Raw genomic sequence first — 16,590 nt, 5'->3', positions numbered from 1 at the left:
TTATCCCATCCCATCCGGGTCAAACTCCCAAATGTTGGACAGACTTTCCATCGATTAGAAAATAAAGTAATATAAAGAAAGACCTCTTGAAAATGTTCTGCCACTAATAAAGCTTGAGACACAAAACTTAACTACGTTGACCATCATGCTAACATCATTTTTTAAAGTGAACTTCACCCTTACAGCAACTTTCACCGGTTTGGCAAATGATGTCAGTTCAGACTTTTAAAGTTTTGCGGGATCGGTTAGATAGCTAATAAGAGCTCCGTATGGCTCAAATTCTCCAACTAACAGACGAGCTAATTCGCACTCTGCTGGTGCTTTTATAGTCTATGGTAGCAGACGTAATGATGAGTAAGAGATCGTAAAAGATATGTCCCATCCAACAGGTTCGAACATGTCGAACCATCCCTCTGAGTCATGGTCATGGAATTTGCAATTATGTCATTACCTTATTTCATTACCATTACCGTTACCATCAATACCATCATAAGTCCACCAAAAACCGGAAGTACAATCAGCGGCGGATCAAACGGTAGGCGGAGTAGGCAGTCGCCTAGGGCCTCGCCGTGTTGGGAGCCCCAATCATTTTGTACCGATTGTGCGATTTTTGGAAATTTAACAGCAGAGTTAATTTATAGCACAAAATCTAATAAAAATGGTAAAAATTTGTTCGAAAATATCCTTGGATTTTATATACCCTTGGTTATATAAAACATTTGTTTCTATTAGTTTAGCTATATCGGCACGGTTACACGGCTACGCAAGTGTGCAGTGTACTCTAACTCCTTCTTCTTTATCAGCACGACATATTCAGGGTTTAAGCCTTCCATTTCTGGCTTTTTTACTTTATTTACCCGTAGGATAGTCAGTGCTGCGTACGGAGGTTTGGTGGTCCAAATGACATTTTTCCGTGGTCCTGTCTTGTGCAGACCGGCTGCGCTACCAATACACCATCTGGCCGCCCCGTGAACCCTTATATTCCCGTTTTACTTCAACCTATTCATGAATACTATTTCTTGAACTTTCCGTTTGATATTACAACCTCATGGTTCTTGGAATACCATTTCTGTCTTTCTTGATTATTACTTAATCGAAGCTGGATTATAGGTCCAGCTTATGTCCACCCATTTCCCCCAAACTGTCCAAATATTTCATCATATCCCCGTGTAGAATACTGTTCAAACTACATTGTTGTAATCTCGGTAACATTCGCATCGTTGTTAGACTGAAATTGTTCTAAAATTTCCAAATCTCTTATCTAAGGACACCAAATCTCTTCACGTCATCCAAAACATGTAGCAAATTATGCACATTACTGGTAAGTTACTTTTCGTGGTTATGTTGAGCGAAAATCTTTGCACTGGTGGAGTATTCCTTAAATGTAAAAAAATGTTATTTTGTTTTGGATTTTTCATTGCATAGTAACCTGGAAAAGTTAGTCAAATTTTTTGCAATTCCATGGTACCAATATTTTCCTCCGTTAGTTGCACTGATGGGTTGGTGCGGTTTTGGTATTTTCAATAATGTTTTAGCACTTTTTGGCAAAACGCAGTTCGATTTTTCTCTAAAAATTTTCAATATTATTCGTATGGTCACAAGCGATTGATTTGTCACAAGTGCCCAATATCGCAAACAATCCATGGCTGACATGTTTGCAAAGTTTTCTTCACAACACATTTGGTTGTCATCATCACTCGAATCATATGAATGTTCGTCTATCGAATCATTATCACTTTCTTCATCAATTTGTCAGCAAATGTTGTTTCTGTTAGTCTAGTCGTTGTGGCTGAAAAAAAATCATATCTTAAAGAGAATTATAGTTTCAGACTGGAAAAAGTTTATCTTACGGGTTGATGGTGTAGGTTCCTGTTTATCGTTTGACGATGTGAACATTGAAGCTATTTTAGCTCGCTTTCGGTACAAAAGTCCAGATTTTCTAATCCTCTTGGAATACATTTTAACGTTCCGTACGTAATTTTCGGTGTTAACACTCTTTGTATGACTAAACAAATGATAATTATTGAGACACTAACACGGCAATGCAAAATGCAAAATCGGAACTATTTTGTTCCATTCTCCATCCTTCGCTGTCTCGCTATTTCTCTTTCATTTCTTTTGCAAACTCTATATCGTCAATCGGCTGACGCAGAAAGTTCTGCAGAGCGCGCCAGCAACTGGATGCCGTTAGGTAGAATTCCAAGTATAATACAAGCTTAAAGGCGCTAACTGGATGCTCTGCAGTAGCGCGTTAGCAACTGGATGCCTTTAAGTAGAACTCAAAGTATAACACAAGCTTAAAAGCGCTAACTGGATGCTCTGCAGTAGCGCGCTAGCCACTGGAAAACGTTAGGTAGAACTCAAAGTATAACACAAGCTCTCAGTTGCTAGAGGTAGAATCGGAGGAGAAGTTTAAGAGTGGATAAGCTTGAATTCTGCTCGGAGGAGTTATTTCAGAGACAATAAGCCGCTGTTTCGCTACTAAAGCTGATTTTTTCTTACCGGGATTATCTCGTTAATATTACTAACATCAGTTACAACATTAGTAGTTACAAAGCTGCTGATTAATCAAGACAACTACGGAGCATGAACGGACAAACCTAAAGAGGCTAGAAAACTATTATTAGAATAGAATATTAGGGTAGAATATATGTTGTAACTAATTGTATTATAATTTTATCAACAAAATGCACTGCACATGCATGTACTTTCAATTATATCAGTAGGATATTTAGCATAAAATTCCAATGAGTTGTTTTACAATTTATCGAGTTTTCTAAGATGCCTCCATACGAACTACCACAAACCCCTTTGGAATGGAACTTATTTATAGTGGGTCTTTTATCTAACAATTTGTTCGACATATTAGCGAATAATTTGATACCAAGTAAGCGTAATTAGTCAGTAAGCAGTGTTTACAAATTTAATACACAGTGTGTCATTTAGCTTAAATAACATTGTCAACGAAATATTTTGAAGCATAGAAGTGATTGTAGAGCCTCAAACGACGGTCCCATAAATGAGCAATCGTATATGACATCGGTTTTCTAACGTGGCTATCAATGAGATATGGAAAATTCTCAACCAGGTAAGGGTGTTGGAGTCTGCGATAGCTTTGCAAAACTGAATGAATGTGATTTTATAATTTGCATCATTGAATTCCGCAGCACACGCCGCTCGAAAATAGCAGGAACGTTGACGAAGCGTCCAGACACACGGCGCCAGAGAACTTCGAGATGTATCAAACTCGACTCTAACTCTGGGAAAATCTGCTTCCATTTGAATCGCTAAAATAAATGTTTACATTTAGAAGTATTTGAATTATGAAACGAGTTTGGATAGGAAAATGACCATTGAAACCATATGTACATGGCGCATGTTAGCTAACTAAATTCTTTCACAGCGTACACTGGATTGTTGTCGATGGCGAAACCAACAGACCATTTATTCCAGCCACAAATGGTTTAAGGGGAAACTGAATAACACCGAACGAAGCAAAGAGCGACGACCGGAACCTAATTCTCTGAGTCATATATGGAGGGATGCTGTCGAACGATTTACTCTTGAGGCACGCTCGGAGACACTCTCTTCGTTCTCCCGAGTAAAACACTTGAGGCGTGAGTGGCACATTCGCGTATGCTGGTAGTTCTCCGACCTGCGGCAGAAACTTCGCAAGTCCTTGGTATTTAATATCGCAAAGTCGAAAGTCCTAGGAAAGATTTGACAGTGCACGCTAGTGCTCCAGCGGTGTGCCGGAACGCACACTTTCACGGGCAGACCTAAAATACCAGTCAATTATAGATGTTTAGAGCGCTACGTAGACAGTGTCAGCTGAAAAAATAAACCTGCAGCAAGTGATTTATTTTGTCGTGATTTTTTGCTTACAGTGCGTGCGGTCTGCGCATATTGCGGATAGCACAAGTGGGACTGTGCGTATTTCTTCCCTGATTTTGTTTCACACTAGCACTTCATCCTACGCATAAAAGTGCAGACATGAGATTTGTCATCGAACAATGTACAGGGTTGTTCTAGGGTATTGTGATCACTAGAAATCAGTGCTTAAATTTAATAAAAAGTGCATGGGGGAACATCTCCAACACAGTGAGAGCAGTAAACAGCTGTCCTGCTCACAAAGGTACATGACTGAGCTGGGAATCGTGTGCGGTACGTGGAGGTAGTAAACAGTGCACAGCACAGCATTTCAACTGGAAAGTGCAGTAGGATACGGCACGCTCAACTATCACCCTGTTCCATTAGGCCAAACGTGTCAACCTCCAACCGCATGTATGAGCTGCCTCCCAGCAACTGCAGCAAAGAACAATAGGTGAATACAAATAGTCAGACAACTGTTCAAATCGTCCAGAGTTTTCATCTGCAGCGATCTAATTGAATTTCGAAACACCCTGCACAGTTTGCTATTGTTTACCGAGATTCCCTTGGAGTGAATGTGATGTTGACTCACTGAAAATCTCATTTCGGGTTTAAGCAAATACATATAAAAAATGAGGTACAAAAAGATTAATAATAATATTAGTGAACGTTAACTTAGGTGAAGCTTTGTCCTTTAAACTAATGGAATGTGTTGAGGATCGACAGGCAATTCATTCAAGCGGTGACTAACAACCTTGCAACTAACTATGATACAGTAGGCTTTAGTTTCATAAAATCTGTCTTCAACTACCGTTGAGCTAAAGGATGCTGCATAACGCACTATTAAAGTACTTGTACTACCACATTTATAGTTCATGGACATCCGTACAAACGTGTCCGAGTTGAGTGAAAATAATCAAACCAGTAGCAAACCCCGTCGGTAAGACTCGAAAATGGCACATCTAACAAATAGCGTTTAAACGATAAAGCAGCAGCAATATTCCTATCGTTTCCTTTTTCGCATTGTATATACATGAATTGTATGTAAAAGTAGATGCCGGTCTTGCACATGCTACTGCACTGCCTTCGAGCGTTTTCGTCCTTAGTGCTCACCAACACCCAACAACTTAGCTAGTGCATGCATTATACATGCAAGAGTGTAGAAAAAAAACCAGAACAGGACACGAGCGCCAATTTAAAACAGTTGAATCGTTTGATTCAGCCCCGGAGGAAGTGATATTTTTAGCATTACTTGATTGTGGCTCCGTTCTACGACTACGAGAGAGGAGCGCGTTGACTTGCATGAAGAGCACAAAACAGGCACATCGCCCCGAGCATGAGGCAAGGATATGGAGCTCCTAGGACAAATGAGTAAGCGAAAGAGTATCACTATGGTACTGAACAGATTCACAAAGGCTCACTCGCTCCATGGCATGGGCTGACCACGTGCGTAGAGAGAGTATACCGAAGCACGAACGTAGCTACAGATATTATAATTCTACTCGGCTCAATGCGGGTTTGTTTTGAAACGGTCCTGATTACAATTGGCATACGAAATGCTGTTATTGACTACGGTGCGCTGCCGAGAGAACTCGAGAATAGAATGGTCGAAAAACAGGCAGCAGTCCTTGTGCTGGCCGGTTTACTGTCTCGATTTATGCTTTTCCCAAACCGCAGGAGTATTTGCTGTAAATCGATAATGCTTTGCCTACGAAAGAGAGCAACTAGGCAAGAGCTTTGCAGTGCCGAAATGCGTGCCGAAACCTTTTTACAAAAATCCCCATGTAATTCCCGGTCGTTTGAAGTGAATTCTCTCGAAAGCATAATATCAAGGGTGAACCATATTTTTCTCTCATTTTCGCAGCTGTTCCACGTGCTTACTGTTTATCATTTTTTATGCAATGTTTTCTATTTGTTTTTTCAAATGCATTGTGCTGCTCTTTTCCAACACAAAATTTCAAAAATTGTAAAAGTAGAGTACATCGGTACAACAGGTAATTTTATGTGATTATTATCGAATTTTTGCACCTCGCTTACATCAGATGTCTGACCGAGAATGGCCGTATAATTTTGAAAACGCGTGGGATTGACCCGGTTGGCGGCGGCCAAGGGTCCTGGGCCTTGGGGGAGCCAAATTAAGAAGACGTCATAACACAATTGAGTAGTAAAATCGTTTTTCAGGGGGCCTCAAGTGTGATTCAGAATAATACTCCACACTAAAATATATTGCGCCAAAGTAAAAAAAAATCACAAAATGCATAAAACCTTATTCTCACTTCTTTGACCTCATATTGAAACATTCGTCGATTCGCTTGGTTATTTTTACTTTTCCGAACACTTTCTAAAACCGTTTTGCAACATGCATGGTTGTTTGAAATTAATTGTCCAGCCTTGTTGTTGCTTTGTTCAATACATAGCCTAACAGGATCTCATGCAGCAAGTATCTCGCCAATGATGATAAATTTATTCGGAATCGTACAGAAAATATTCAATTTCTTTAACAGTTCGACTAGCCGAAGAGAGTTCCTCATTGTAAAATAAAATATTTCCCTTAAAGATCACAATGACACCAGATGGTCTTCAAAGGAACGGTGAAATATCAAACAGAGAATAATTCTATGATGATAGAGTGTTTGAAGCAATGTACCTGATGAAGCAAATCAATTTTAGGTTTATTTGCCTTTTACGATAGTATTGTCGAATTTTATTAGCTGTGGACAGAATAGAATTGACAGAAATAAATCGAGCATTGCCCAGAAACAATTTTAACTTTGATATCGCCTGTAAGTTAATTCAGTAATATTAAATGATTTGCGTAAGGGATGTGTTGACGATGTTTTGTAAGATTTTGTTATGAGATATCGATGACTAGCGACCAGAAAGAATTTTGCGTAGGAAAAAACGATTTGAAGACGAATCAACTGAAAATCAACAACGACTTGTACAAAATTATGGAAGAATTGTCCTATAGATCCAAAAGACTGGCAGAGGTGGTCGGTTTGTTTGCTTTGCTGTACGTAAAAGACCCAAAAACGATGGAATGGAGCGAACTACAGACTGCAGCTGCAGATTTTGCACGTAAATATTTGAGAGATGGTGAAGGGGTTTAACTCATTTCTAAATTAGAAGAGTTTAAATCTCAAATGCCATTACTCTAGGTAATTTTGTAAGTGTCCTTTGTCTTGAAGTGCAAGAATCACCTAGTAGTCTTCTGGAAGGTAAACAGAAATATTCTTTAGGAGATCTGCATGTAGACAAAACGACAAACTATCGTTTTTTTCTTACATTGCTGACAACAGTAGCGTCTTGTAAAAGGAGCTTTAATATATTAAACATTATAAAAAAATATGCACAATCTTCCATGATACAGAAACGCCTCACTAACCTTATCCTTATTAACCCACATTTACCAGAATTGATTTGAATGCTGTGTTACTGATGACTGATATCTATTTCCTCAACGTAGGCGCCACAATATTAACTCCCGAAAAAAAATCGAAGTTATCTTCACGAAATCGTAGACCAAGAGAAAATAATTGATAAAGAAAAATAAACCCATCAGTTCGTAAATAACCACTTTAGAGGCCTTCTCGAAACCGATGAGGAGAATCGTAACAGCTTAGCAAATCCTAGATAGACGAAAAATGTGAGCTGAATAGAACTCTAGCAGACGGAATCACAGCAATAGAAATCTTCAATGCAATTAGAACTGCACCCAAGAACCAAAGCCATATGTGATGGACATCCATACAACGTTTTTGACATTTTTTTACGTAATACATAAAGAATTCAATCTAATTCTGAAAGAAGCACTTAGACTATACTCTTCTGTTCGTTGTTCGTCGTTCGTTCGTCTTCTTAGACTCTTCTGTTCGTTGAAGGTGTAATTGTATTGGCACCCAAGCATAATACAGAATAATCTGCGGAAACAATAGATATGTTTCAGCCAATCAGCGATTATGAAATATTTAGAAGTATCCCAAAATTAAGATTATCAAAAGTCATGGAGGAAATTAAGCTTCTTAATGAATCCCAAATACTATAAAACCTAAACGAAGTATGCGTTACCCATACGGTATCTGTCTGGCTGGTGCATGTGTACTAATATATCTATATTAGGTTTGCAAACATCTTAGCTGTGCTTTTTCAATTTTCGTGTGGAATGGTTGTGGAATACAAAAAAAAAGTGTGCAGTCTGAATCCGTGTCAGGTGCGTTGAAAAATTGTTTATTGCAAAAGCCTCCATTGGCGGATGTCACTAAAAGGTGCATATTTCACGTTCCTATTAATTCAAAAGAAATACATATAAAAAGACTTTAGGTTTTTGCAATGCCCACCAAACTTCTCGACCCTTGTAACGTCTTCTGACGTCTTGTTGACTCTTGGGTTAGTTGACTCTTGGTTGGAGCTTACAATATCTAACGATTTAATTCGATCAATTCAATTCTATCTCGCGATATCAGGTGGGATTCATCAACATAGAGTGTAACATCATGCTTTGTATTTTTTTTTTCATAAATCGAATTAAGTATATAAAATGTTTTCTAATTAAATTCAAACAATTATTATGCCATTACAGCAATGCAGCACAAACAACTCAACCGCACGATCGCAATAACGACCGGTTTAATTATGTGTGCCGTATACGTACTGTACACTTTTCACGCCTGCTTGTTGTCCGGGATCAATCGCAGTTTAAAACAGGTACTACCGTAAAAAAGCAATCAGTTTGACCAACTTATCTCTTGGGGATAAGAAAAAACCTAACCAAGTTCGCTTATGTTCCTGTTTGAAGTGCTTCAAAAAGGCTTCCTAGAAACATAAAATCCTTACCGATTTACCGTATGCTAGTTCACCATAACCTTTCCAATGATCACCCAAGGCATTAATGTTAGCTTTCGGTTCTGTAGTTTTGTGGCTTTGGTAATCGATTGAACAGTCGGTTTCACCAAGTTTTGTTGGCCGCAACTGAGGTTCTTTAGAGGAAATATGAAGCACTACACAGGACATCTTCTACACTAATTCCTTAGGTAATGAACCAGGTCAATTAAGAAAATCACGTACTCTATGGAGTGATACTTCTAGATGAAAGCAACAACTTTTCGACAACACTGCGGTTTCCTATATACCTAATCACCGCAAGTCCTGAAGGAATAAAAACCACACAATTATCTACCTTCGGGAACATATTGTGGCATTAGTCAATGCTTAATTTCTTTGTAGATGACATAAAATCTGTGGACCCCACGCCTATCTTTACCATTTAATCTGATGTAGGTTTCGCCATCCATCAAGTAGAAAAGTTACACCAACACCTACAGTCACTCTCTCGGGGTCGTTGTCTGCTGCTCATATGCGGATGACTTCACGATCACTTCAACGTAACTGTTGGCGCAGTCCAACAAATAACGAAACGATTTGTTCGGGATTTTGTAACTAGCTCAATACTTAATTTATTTTTGCCTTTGGTTCATAATTAGTCCTACCCTCCGGGTCCATCGCTCACCGTGTTTTGATCTGAACTGGTAGATCGCTCATCGTGGGCTTCGCTCTGGTCCTCAAGTTGTACGTTTGTCAAACCTACCACGACAGTAACAATTTCGATCTTGTCTAAGTATTTCTTCAACGTTTATCAGTTGTCCTGACCTCGCAGGGAACAATCAGCTCATCTTGTCTCTGCTTGCATTTGTAATCTCTGCAACATAGGATAAACAACCCTTCCTACGGGGAATCGGTCCGGATGGGTTTTTGGTCCTGTCCGATCGTGTAGGGCCGTGCCGTACCGGGCGGAAACTAGCATTATTTTTGAGAATATTTTCTAAATGTCTACTTTACTATTCTCGATTTCAGACAGCTGCTGTTACGATAGCATCTACCGTAACTGTATCAACAAATTCGCCAACGCCACTACCACACATTCGCATCCTTGGTTCCATTGTGCGCATCGTGCCACTAGTAGATGATGATGCGGTCAAACAAACGGCAACGACGTTACACCTATTGTCACCAAACACGACCGACGGTTCGCCGAAATATCGCTTTCTGCGCCAGCAAGGACTACGACCATCGCGCCATTTGCCGGACGCGCTTATCATCGGTGTGAAGAAGAGCGGAACACGGGCCCTATTAGAGTTTGTGAGGCTACACCCGGATGTACGTGCGGCCGGATGCGAGGTTCACTTCTTTGACCGTCACTACACGAAAGGTTTGGCCTGGTACCGTCACCACATGCCGCCAACAATCGAGGGCCAGATCACAATGGAAAAAACACCCAGTTACTTCATTACGCGTGAAGCACCCCGGCGGGTACGACACATGAACCCCTCGACCAAGCTGCTAGTAGTGGTACGCGATCCGGTCACCCGTGCCATCTCTGACTATACGCAAGCGAAGAGCAAGAAGCGCGATATGAAGCGCTTCGAGGAACTGGCCTTTACCAATGGATCGGCCGGTGGTGTAGTGGACACCAGTTGGGGACCGGTTCGTATCGGTGTTTACGCGAAGTACCTGGAACGGTGGCTTGAGTGCTTTCCGCTGTCACAGCTTCTGTTCGTGAGTGGTGAACGGTTGATCGCCGACCCAGCGGTAGAGATCGGTCGTGTGCAGGATTTTCTGGGGCTCAAGCGCGTGGTCAACGAAAAACATTTCTACTTCAACTCCACAAAGGGTTTTCCTTGCCTGCTCAAGTCGGAGGAACGCTCCAGTCCGCACTGTCTCGGCAAGACGAAAGGGCGAAACCATCCACGAATCGACAGTGTCGCACTGGACCGTCTACGGGAGTTCTATCGGCCGTTCAACCAAAAGTTTTACCACCTCACTGGCATCAATTTCGGCTGGCCATAGAATCCGTGCCTTTGTGAGCTTTGCGGCTGTTTGGAGTTCGGTGGAACACGGTGCGTGTTGCTCCGTCAATTAAGAGCGCGTTTTCCTCCAGCGCACACTGTACAGCATTTTCATCGATTCCATTTTACGGATGTACGGTAATATCCGCAAACATCGTGTTATTAGCCACGCTAGCTGCGACCGGAACGCAAACTTTATAGTATTATATGCGAGATACAAATTTAGTATACTCATACACATTAAGTAGGTGTACATACAATATTCAGCAAGACTGCGATGCATGCTACAATGAGATCTGACGGCGGCAACAAAAATCAGAGCAATCGTATAAAAATGGGACAAAATGCCAGTACGAATAGCATATACCAAAGTTTCATACTTCCAAACGGTCATAATGAAAATAAATAAAATACAAGCAGTATTGATCTCGATATGCTCTGCTTTCATTATTATTTCTTTATTATTGTTTTACACTGTTCTGCGGAACGATTGATTTATAATTTATTGAGAATTGTTTTGTAGATATAACAGTACAAAACTAATGTACAATGATTGGCAAATTGTAGTACTATTAAATCAGTATCCAACACGTAATACCGGATCAATATTGTTTTAGATCATGAGCTTCTGGGAAATATAGGATTGCAAATGAAACCATAGCGATGAAAGTAAACCAATTTTATTGGTAACCAATGTATTGTGGTGGATAACAGCCACAGTAAGCAAACCGAGCCGATACAGCTGATTCAGCACCGCAACGTTTTGCGTTGAACAGTCGATGTCGATTCAGTCAATTTAGCACCGATCGGTACTATCGACTGGCGGTGATCGATTGCTAACCGTCGGAAAACGCCTACGGCATCAGAAACGGAAATGTCCAGGTATCCTGAGTAGTGTAATAAAGAATTGCGATGTTCATTATCGTTTGAACACAGAACGTAGCCAGACGCGTTATTTAAAAACGTACCGATAAGAAAATATCACAGTATTCTATCCAAGGAATTGGCTATTTATTAAAATGAATTGAACGGTTTTCGCCATTTGATCTACGCGTTAATGGGTAATTTCATTGGAATCGAACAAAAAATCCTTTGAAAATGCCCAGTTTTCTTATTTCTGATAGATTCCCTTTCGTCGTTCGGGAATCTTATTGTTAGTTCCATCGAAGATGTTCTCTTAATATTAACAATCAGATGCTGGCAGCGATAGACTGGTGGCAGAATGCTTCAAGACGAGCCCGGCGATGCTTGCCGCCATTATACATCGGTTGATCGTAAGAATTTGAGAACAACAGGATTGGAACTTCTACCGGAGGAGTGGATATTCCCAGTATACAGACTGAGCTGGACTGAGCCATCATAATTTTAAATGCCGTCTACAAGATTCTGTCCCAAATTCTTTACTGTAGACTTCCACTTCGTCGGAAGCTTCCAAATTGGGTTTGTTGGAGAAAAATTCTACACCGACTTCACTCTGCGGTAAACCCTCCAGAAATGATCCTATTCCTTATTCCTAATCCTAATGATCCTTACACACCATCTATTCATCGACTTCATGGCAGCCAATGATGCCATAGATCGGACAGAGCTATGATACACCATGCAGCAGCGCATATTCATGGGAAGCTGGTACGGTTGTTAAGGAGCCACAATTAATGTGCAGTGCGTCGTAAGAAAAAAACCTAACGCAGGCGGTATGATTGTTCGTCAGAGCCCAATAGCTAGGGGCACAGGTGTATGAACTGATTCGCATAATGAACGCTTTTCTAACGATGTCCGTCAGTCAGGTTGGGAAGCGCGATCCGCTCTGGCCAACGTAGTATCTATCATTGTTGAGGGTGGGTTCAAAAAATGTGGTGTCTTTGTGCCACGCATTTAAAGCTTGCTGCTGATGTTGAATTTTCAGAGGCACCTTTTCAGAATTGTAGTGTTTCAGTGATGAAACTTTGCCATGTGCTCATAATCTATCGCATCAGTGTAGTGTTGGGTGAATCAGAATCAGAATCGTGCATCTGACTGATTCTTTGAACTGACAGGATGAATCTAAATTTCTATTTTAAAGATTCATGAATTATTTAAAATTGATGACCTCTGCCTAGGAAAACAGGTTCGTGCTGTGCCTTAAAATGCCCGCACACGATTGATCTAATTGGTATTTTCCAGCCGCTAGCCTGTTTTGGCATTTGGTGAAGCAATCGTCTATGTACGAAGAATGAAAACGTGGTCCCTTAAAATGCAAATCTAATGGTCTCGATGCGTGACAATTACACAATTTTATCAGCCAAGCTCGCTTACTTGACGAGTGTTTCTGTGGACATGACATGGAACTTCCAAATTTACATCGTTAAAATAAATTACCGTTTCAAATTCCTTATACGCAGCTCAGTTTACAAACTTCCCTAATCCTGTTGTCGAGCAGCTTCCTAAAAACATTTTATCTAACATGGAGTGGTTTCAATGAAAAACCTATTTCTTCTGTAATATCATTATACGGCTGTGCTGAATAATTAGGGATATACGCGAACAATGGATTTTCGTCGTCGCATTATTTGGTCCACATTCTTCCATTCCATTTAACAAAAAAGAATTGCGAATGGGTTAAGATGCGTGATTTTATTTGTTCAATCGGATCAATAACTATTATGTTATAATTTCGTTATTGTAAAGAGGTTCTGGTGAGCATATAGCTATTGCATTTGTATGTTTTATGATTTAGCCATAGAAAAAGTATGTCTTTAAAAAACCACAAACATTTTTCAGATAAAATACAACGACTAGCCTATTTCGTCCATGAAACTTTAGGTATATCGAAATGCTCTGTCAGACTGTCCAGATGCATGTTAAAAAGTTCCACGCGTTGTTTATGAGTCATCTGCGCCTTCTCCACGATGCGTTTGTTTTGCTAAAATGAATAAAATACAGAACAAAAATTCAATTAGTTTTAGATACAAACAGTGATTGATTTCTTAAAATCTATTTTTTTACTTCGATGTAAAAACATATTTAAACATTGCATACAGTGCTAATAGTTTTTTGGCCGCATCGTTTTTTAGCGACCAGCGGGAGTCAAAGTTTGAAAATCCGTAGCCTGATCGATCGGAGAAGCTTTAACAAAACTAGCCCCTAGCGTAACTAACGTAACCGTGAAATGCGATAGTATAGCCATTTATCATTCGACCTTATTCGCTGATGACCTGAAAATCTTTCATCGTATCTCCTCTTCTTCTGATTGTATGGTCCTGCAGAATCTTTTAGACTATTTCTCTTCTCGGTGCGATAATAATTTCATATTCCTGTGTCCCGTTAAATGTTCTAGTATGTCTATTTCCATTTTTCGCTGCTCTTATTCTCTCATCCTTATTTTAGGTTTATATATGTCCTAAGGTTATTGTTTGCAAGTTATTTTAATTTTGATTTTACCTCATAGTTTTTCAGATATAATAGTGAGTTAAGCCTAAAGACAGATCACTTAATAATGAAATGAAATGTAATCTAGATCAGGGGTATCCAAACTTTTCAGTCTACGGGCCGCATTGGTTGCAACTACCGTAGTTAGGGGCCACTTACACATTAACTTACGGACCATTGTAAGGCTGGAAAATCTCGAGGGCTGCGTGCAGCCCTGACCTGCGAGAGCCTGACCGTAGTTTGGAAACCCCTGATTTAGACATTACCACATTCTACAACTTTTCGAAGGCATTATGAGACATTTTCAATCTTCCCAACTAATTCAATAAAAATGCACTTCTCGTAGGTATTATGAAATAGAATCTTGATAGAGCATTTGCCTCTTATAAGACTAAGGGCATTAATTTCGTTAAACTTGTTGCATATTAGTTTGTAACGCAGTACGTAAATTTGATCATAGCGGCCAACTAACGTTGGAAAATGATTATAAAACTTACCATTTTTTCTTGCATCTTTTTAAACGATTCCTCCGCTTTTGTCAATGTGCGTCCTCCCGCAGTCGTGTTATTCTGCGCTTGTTGCTTGCGTTCGTCACCAGTCACCTCACCAGGATCTTCCAACACAGCACGGATCACTTTGTCCTTCTGCTTTTGCTTGTCCTTTTTCTTGTGTTTTTTCTTCGTATCGGAATCATTTTTCAGTTTCAGTTTGCTTTTGCTTACATGCTGATACTCATCGGACATCGCTTAACAAATGGATAGCTAAAACAATGAATAAAATGAAACAATTGCAGTGGGAAATGCTCTGCGTACCAACAATGCTACTATGGCACTACTTAAATAAAGGAAATATTGTTATAATCCGTCGGGGTTTTCACCTTTTTCGTTTAATTCGCAATATCGCTTCAACAACGCGTCTGCAAAACACAAACTATATTTTCTTTCTTTGCTGAGAAATAATTATTGTTTTGATTTCTTGTACTGTTCTGTCATCGACTCTGAACAAGATTTATACAAACCGAGAAGGTACAGTTGGACAGTACTGCAAAAAAATTAACCCAACCTGCAAACGACACACACAAGGCGCTTTGCAATATCCAACGGGTGCTAATCGGACTATCAAAGGGCGCCTTCAATCCTCGCGAAGACAAAAAAGGGAAAGAAGAAGATAAGGAATAAGAAAAGGAAGAAGAAGGATGATTTTAACAGCTGGCACAGTCTGACTGCCCACGACTGCCTGCAACCTTTTTCTTTTTTAATCGTGTGCATCTTCCAATCGTTTTATTAGATATACAGCAAGTCTCTGCAGTACGCTACACTTGATATACGCGATTTAGCAATACGCAATATAAACGCATATAGTGCAATATAAACTACCATGACGGAACCAAGTGACACATGCAAGAAGTATCCTTGAAAATCATACGTGAGATTGTTATGCCTCTAATGTGACCCAGCCAACCAGACTACGACCACAGAGTCTGATTAGGGTCGTAGAATTTTCATTTGTTCTACACTACGACTTTGTGGTCGTAAAAGCAGATTGGTTCGAAATCGTGCTATTTTATATCATGCCAACAGAGAATAAATGGGAATAAAAACAGAAACTTTTCAAATGACTGGAAAACTTTCAATATTTAACTGTTTCGTTCTTAAAAGTTTTCACAAATTTCGTTCAATTGCCGAAGACTTGAAATACAACTAAAATTGCTTTGTCAAATTTGGCATTGCCATTTGACATTCCAACGCGTGCTTTATCTCATATGAATTGATAGAGATTTGGAGAGGTTTAATTTGGATTTATTTGTGGTTTGTGGTTGTGTGAATTAAATTAAAGTGAAATATCAAAAGAAAACTACGCGCAAAACTTAAAAAAAGTGGTGTTTTGTACCGACGAAATCGACTTCTGGACGAACTGAGAAACGAAGATACTGCTCATACTGCCGCAGAGCTACAATTTAACCAAACTGATGATGGTTTGTTTTATTGTCTATTATTTAGACTATTGGTTAAAATTTAACAGTAAATCATTCTTCGTTTAAGGTGTAGTGAAACCAGGTTGTGACACAGCAGAAGAGCTTGTTGGCTATGCATCGTTCATCGATGAGAAGGAAGATAACGCTGTTCCTAGTGTCTCCGGCAGCTCTAGTGATGATGAATGTGAGACTGACGAAGAGGTCATTGATTTGGCGAATTTCATGTTGATTTGTATGAACTGTCATCACAAACTCGACGAAGAAATAATAAAGAACGAATATATTTCAACGAAGGATTTTAACGGTTGAATTATTTCATTTGAACTTTTGCAAGAAATGAAACTGCGTTGGAAATTTCACGACAAAAATGAAATATTTCAATTTTATGGTTCATATGCTATAATTATGGCCCGTTTTAAATATTTCACGAAGTCTTATAATTGCTGCTGTAAGTAATGCTTTAAGACCGCTATACGACCGTCCTATATCGGTCTT

General features: G+C 39.6%; 2 protein-coding genes across 2 annotated transcripts; one reads left to right on the top strand and one right to left on the bottom strand.

The window, feature by feature from the left end:
* Positions 1 to 8,451: 8,451 nt before the first annotated feature.
* LOC128307120 (heparan sulfate glucosamine 3-O-sulfotransferase 6) lies at positions 8,452 to 11,562 on the top strand. The gene is made up of 2 exons (XM_053044850.1): positions 8,452 to 8,574; positions 9,721 to 11,562. The coding sequence occupies exons 1-2, from the start codon at positions 8,452 to 8,454 to the stop codon at positions 10,711 to 10,713; spliced, it is 1,116 nt and encodes a 371-aa protein (XP_052900810.1). The 3' UTR covers positions 10,714 to 11,562.
* A 1,722-nt stretch (positions 11,563 to 13,284) lies between these two features.
* Positions 13,285 to 15,117, bottom strand: LOC128307193 (protein FAM32A). Its single transcript, XM_053044931.1, has 3 exons — positions 14,998 to 15,117; positions 14,618 to 14,881; positions 13,285 to 13,614 (listed from the first exon to the last, which is right to left on the bottom strand). The coding sequence occupies exons 2-3, from the start codon at positions 14,861 to 14,863 to the stop codon at positions 13,492 to 13,494; spliced, it is 369 nt and encodes a 122-aa protein (XP_052900891.1). The 5' UTR covers positions 14,864 to 14,881; positions 14,998 to 15,117; the 3' UTR covers positions 13,285 to 13,491.
* Positions 15,118 to 16,590: the final 1,473 nt, after the last annotated feature.

The sequence above is a fragment of the Anopheles moucheti genome, chromosome X (assembly GCF_943734755.1).
Source record: "Anopheles moucheti chromosome X, idAnoMoucSN_F20_07, whole genome shotgun sequence".
NCBI classification, from domain to species: domain Eukaryota; kingdom Metazoa; phylum Arthropoda; class Insecta; order Diptera; family Culicidae; genus Anopheles; species Anopheles moucheti.
This window is presented reverse-complemented; position numbering and strand designations above follow the sequence as displayed.